The 5867-nt window shown below is 49.9% G+C and overlaps 1 protein-coding gene across 1 annotated transcript in view; it reads right to left on the bottom strand.

Moving 5' to 3' along the window:
* The window catches only part of ENTPD1 (ectonucleoside triphosphate diphosphohydrolase 1), a 70659-nt gene that overhangs the window by 11745 nt on the left and 53047 nt on the right, over nt 1-5867 (bottom strand). The window contains exons 4-5 of the mRNA XM_024201840.2: nt 4964-5097; nt 3226-3343 (exon numbers count right to left, since the gene is read on the bottom strand). Coding sequence (XP_024057608.1) covers nt 3226-3343; nt 4964-5097 — 252 coding nt within the window. The remainder of the gene's footprint in view (nt 1-3225; nt 3344-4963; nt 5098-5867) is intronic.

Raw genomic sequence — 5867 nt, 5'->3', positions numbered from 1 at the left:
TCTGTTAGTCTTAAAGGTGCCACAGGACCCTCTGTTGCTTTTTACATGAAACTGCGAGACTACCTTTGGCAGAAACGCAGAGTGAGGGCGTAGCTGCACCTTGTCTTTATAAAAGACCGTATGGGGGGCTTGGAAGTCAGCACTCTGAGCTCGGATACCCTTCTGGCCAAGGTTATGGCCACCAGAAAGGCCACCTTCCAGGAAAGGTAGGACAGAGGGCAGGTCGCCATGGGATTGAAAGGGGGCCCCATGAGCATGGACAGGACCAGGTTGAGGTCCCACTGGGGAACGGGCCATCGTACCTGGGAATAAAGTCTGTCGAAGTCCTTGAGAAACTAGCCCACCATGGGATTGCCGAAGACTGACCTACCAGCTGCCCCCGGGTGGAAGGCTGAAATGGCAGCCAGGTGTACCCTGAGAGATGATATTGCCAATCCCTGCTGCCTGAGGTATAACAGGTAGTGCAAAACAAGGGGAATTGGCGCTAGCTGTGGTTCGGTGCCCCTCTGCAGAGACCAGATGGAAAAACGCTTCCACCTTGCCAGGAGATTCAGGTTTAGGGCCACTCTTCTAAGAAGGTCCTGGTGTCCCCTGGTGTCCATCGCCGGAAGGGTGGTGGTGGTGCCCACCACCGCCTCGTCTGGCGAGGAGGAGGTGGCTCGTGGGACAGGGTCTTCCTGCCCTTCTGGCTCTCTGGCAGCTGGGTCAGGTACCTTGGAGCCCCCCATGACTGGAGGTGGCTCCAGTATAACTGATGGTGCAGGTTTAAAATGTATATAATGCCTTTTGTCTGGCAAAAATAAATTTCCCTGGAACCTAACCCCCCCCTATTTACATGAATTCTTATGGGGAAATTGGATTCCCTTAACATCGTTTCGCTTAAAGTCGCATTTTTCAGGAACATAACTACAACGTTAAGTGACGAGTTACTGTACCGACACCTCACCTCTTGTCTGATCCAGCACAGACATCATCTTTTACCAGCTACCATGTTGGTATTTATACACCCCATTAATGACATTTACAATTTCTTAAAACCAATAAACTCCAAATAGCAATTTAAAAAAACCAACAAAAATAAACAGACGTAACATCCTCTGCTCCCATCAGGGAAATGCCTGGACTTTCCCTGTGCAGGCTCAGTTTCTTTGCACTATCAGAACAGAAAATTCAAGAATAAAGGGCCCACCATTCCACATACCCTGATACCTACTCCTGAATGCACTCCTAGCTTGGCTGCTTCAACTGATCTCACCTACTACTGGTGTTCTCATGTCTAATGAAGTATTGCTCACCAGTGTTTTCCAGCCAGGCAGGCTCTGATCCCTTTTTATGAGACAAGCAACCTGTCAGCATATTGCCGAGGAGAAGGATGCAGGGTGTCTCTTGCTATCTTTACTTATATCAGAACCATCCTTTGTTCTTTTTCATAAACAGGTCACCCTCTGCTGATTGTTTTTCCTGTGACTGCCCTTTCTTGTCAACTTTGCAATCTTCTAATCAGCATCTGGCTCCATACGCGTATGTTGTGAGACACAATGACCAGACAGGAGATAAATGTCTGCTATCTCCTGCTTCAAAGGAATCTGTTTAAGGCCTGTCATCTCATGGTTACCTGCCTTAACTCCAAGGGTATGAGAACATAATTTCCAGTACAGATACATAACTCTTTATTATCCGCATATGCATTTCAAAGAGATTATGATGACCAGGGGGCTCTGGCTCTTGATAGAGACCTTAGATGTCATCCTTTGGTGACCTTAATATGCATCTGACCCAGGGGATTCCTGTAAAACCCTATGCACCCCTGGTACCCTATGCCGGCTGGCACCAAGTACCAGGGCTTGATTTAGGGGCAGGTGACCAAGGCGAGCGCTTGGGATGTCAGGTGTAAGGGATGCCAGGGTCGGAGTGCTGTTTTTATTGTTAGTGACAAAAGGGAAAATAGAATGTTTGAACTAAAATGTTTCAGCTATTCTGTATGTGGATTCATTTTTCACTAACCTCCTAGAATGTTCTGGACCTTTGTAGAATCTCGTGGAACCTTCCAGACTTTCTGAGAACTACATTTTCTTCGAACCTCCTAGAATGATGCCAGCCATGCCCGTGCAGATAGCTAAGGGGCGGGGCATCGCCAGTCAGTGAGATATAAGAACGAACTGAAGTGAAGTGAGAACCCGACTGTGACACTGTGAACCTTGTTTTATTGTGTAATTGTAAAAAATAAGGTATTCAAAAGTTTAACAAATGGGGGAGGGCAAAGACGCTCCTCGCCTGGAGCGCATTTGGTCTAGGGCCAGCCCTGCCAAGAGCTTCCTGGATCACACAAAGGCCCATTTACACGATGATTTTAAGAAAGTATTGCCAACCTGAATATGATCTGGGTGTCTGGATCTATGTGGTTATTTAATAGCTCGTTTGGCCATTCTTATGTTTAAGAACTAATCAAGGAATACAGACTACAGACATACTAGCTGCCCTGATGAACTGGAGTTATGTTTATATACAGATAATGTGGTGCTTCTCTTATAGAGCATATCAGACTGTTCAACTGTATGGAGAATAGGGTAGCTGTGATCAGAGATGCACTGTGTATTGACCAGTCCTGGAAGTACTTGACACAGCAGTTCCGGTCAGTAAAACTGGGTGACTTCTCAGCAGCCTGCTGGGATTTCTTCTGGAATTCCCAGAGGTCACTTCTGCAGCAGAGATTTTTTTCTATGGCACTGCGATTCGATTGAGGATATTTTATCTGTTTTGCAAGGTTATAGAAAGCTCTGGCTAGTAGGTGTCTAACAGGATGGTGGTGTTTGCACCTCCCCGTTAGTAGGTGCTGACTCTGCTGCAAAAGTTAGTTGAATTCTGCTCACTCACTGCAGCAGATGGCATTTTACCCCACCAGGCTATGAGGGAAATGGAAGTGGATCTCTGCTAGACAGGATCTAGAGTGGGGATGGAGCAGTCCTGAGGGCAGGATCTAAGAGTAGCCCACACTGAGGAGACGGTAAGAGCTTAGCTTTGTGTCATTTTACTGTTGATTTCTGTATTAACAAAACCAAACAGGAGAGGCAGGTTGGCCTCTACGCAGGTGAGGAGTGATTTAGGGCAGGTTGGAAGCTGTACCAGTTGACAAGCATTACATTATTTTCACCATCCCTCCTGCACTCTCTGTTCATCACCTCATCGCCCCTCCTGTTCCCCCCTTCCTCCTCCCTCGTGGCTTACCTTCTACTTTACACACTTCCACCTGGTGCACCACCCCAGTGTCATTCTCCTTCTCCGCTGGCCACTCATACACGTACAAGTTAGTGTGAGACGAACCAGCATCCAGCACAATCCCGTACTGTGGATAAAACAAACCAGTTATCTCTGGACCAATGCACGGGACACTGTGAATAGTAGTCAGTGAGGCCAGACAGTGGGACAAGAGCACTCTTCACTTACTGGAAGCACTAGTAAGTGTAGCTACAGCAGAGGTGGTGCTAGCCCATTGGGGGCCCTGAGCAGGAATATTCCCCCCCCACACACACACAATACTGAAACAGGCAAGTTCTTATAATAAAAAGCGAATAGGGGACCCCCCTTGAGCTGCTCAGAGCCCTAAGCAATTGCTTAGTCTGCTTATGCCTAGTGCCAGGGTCAGTCAGCTTGTGTGTGTGTTTTTCAGCGTGCTGTCCAGTTCCGCACAGACAGCTGGTTAGCAGTCCTTGAGTACAGCCCACTCATTCAGCAGACTTTCATGTTACTCATAAAGAAAGACCACAGGCACGGTTCAGTGACATAGGCACGTGGCCAGGTTTATTGCCAAGACACAGTTCTAGAGCCCTGTCTCGGTGGTTACCAGTACACTAACACGAGTGCCCTATGGCAAGGAACAGTTCAGTCAGCAGCAGGAATTTCTGCTGTCCCCTTGGCCGAACAAAGAATTAAGGCAAAATACCCCGACACTTATAGGCTACGACAAACAAGAATACACCACCATATGTGTTTCATGACATTTGTTTGTTACCTCCCCTTGTTCCTGATATCTTGGACAAAACCTCCTCATTCATTATTCTGTCAAACCATCTTATCTTGTACTAGATGGGGATGGATCTGCACTAGCTGGAATATATTTATGTAAATATCTAGTGCCTTGTACACTAGCAACAACTTTGCCAAGGTCGTGTACTGGGCAGTGAACTTGTGAGCATCTGCTTTAATCCATGGCCTGACTTTGGTTCACAGCCTCTGGTTCAGGCCTCAGATCTTGCCCCAGGCCCAGTGCTCCAGGCTCTCTCTATGACAGCCGGCTCTGAGCTGCATGCACTGAGCATCAGTAGAGACACTGCTGGTATTGGGTGCCCCCAGGAACGGGGCAGATCACTGGCCTTCCTCGCAGTCCTGGCCTGTAAAGTTTCCACCAAAGGGAGCATAGGTGCTGACTCCATGGGTGCTCCAGGGCTGGAGCACCATGGAAAAAAATTAGTCAGTGCTCAGCACCCACCGGCAGCCAGTTCCCCACCGGAGCTTCCCGTCTGTCTGCAGCCCCATCAATCAACTCCTCCCCCTCCCTCCCAGCGCCTCCTGACTGCTCCGATCAGCTGTTCTGGGGCATGCAGGAGGTGCTGGGGGGGAGGGGGCGGAACTGCGTGGGAAGGGGTGGGGCGGGAGGTTGAGCACCCTGGGGGCCCGGAAGAAGCTGGCACCTGTGAAAGGGAGTACGAACTTGGAAGCTATAGTGTCACAATGGAACTGACCGGTGGGTTAGTACAGATTCACCTATGAAAACCACCAGAAATGGGCTTGTTTTTACAGGGAAACTGGGAAGAGAAAATGCTTGAGGTTCAGGGAGATAACAGAGGGAATTAGCAAGACCCAAAAGATGTGGTGGGTGAAACACATGGAAATTCAGGGTTGTCTCGGAGCTACCCATGCCCCACCCAGTTATGCTGTTTCTCTTGTAATGGCCCCTTCACAATACCTTAATATTCTTTGGGAGTGGCTTGTTCTGACTCACTGCCATCGCAACTAAGGCAATCGCAGCCAAAGCAAAGAGGAACCCGAGGATGAGCAGGGCCTTTCTAGGCCAGGATGTCCTTGGTTTGGTACCTGTGACTGGCAAAGAAGAGCGGATGTTAGGAACCATGCCAAGCACTCAGAGCAGCAGCCACAGTTATTGCAGGTGATGGGACAGTCAGCACTGTTCCTTCTCTCTGCCACAGCACAGGATGTCTGACTGGCCTGCCCAGGGAGAGGCCATGGCAGGATCTGGCATGTACAGTCGAGAACGTGACTGCAAGGCCACATCAACCAAATGTGGATTATAACAAAATGCAGGGGCAGCAGCAACAGGCCCAGATAGCCCCTTCAAACCTGTTCTTCACAACATACATTAACACAAACTTGCACGTAATTTAACACTACGCACAAAGACGGGCAATACAGAAAGTTGTGGTTCCCATGGCAACCACTACTTGGGCTCACTGTGAGCTGTATATGCAGCCTTCCTGGCACTGCACGGCGTGGGGGTCTCAATCACCCCCCCACCCCAGTGCAGCCTCTTCTGAAATCAACCCTCACCCCAGCCCATGCCAGCTCCAGTCACTTCCCGCCCCCATCGTCACCTTCCCCCCATCCCCGCCCCATCTCGGCTCCAGTCACCTTCCCCCTGCTCCACCCCCCATCGTCACCATCCCCCCCCAGCCCCATCCCAGCTCCACTCACCTTCCCCCTGACCCCCCATCCCAGCTCCTCTCACCTTCCTCCCATCACCCATCGTCACCTTCCCCCCTCACCCCATTCCAGCTCCAGTCAAATTCCCCCCCCATCATCACCTTCCCTCTGCCCCATCCCAGATCCCAGCTCCAGTCACCTTCCCCCCCCCC

The sequence above is a fragment of the Terrapene carolina genome, unplaced genomic scaffold, assembly GCF_002925995.2.
Source record: "Terrapene carolina triunguis isolate 2854851 unplaced genomic scaffold, T_m_triunguis-2.0 Scaffold95, whole genome shotgun sequence".
Classification (NCBI taxonomy): domain Eukaryota; kingdom Metazoa; phylum Chordata; order Testudines; family Emydidae; genus Terrapene; species Terrapene triunguis.
Note: the sequence above shows the minus strand (reverse complement) of the source record. Positions and strands in the feature narration are given on the sequence as shown.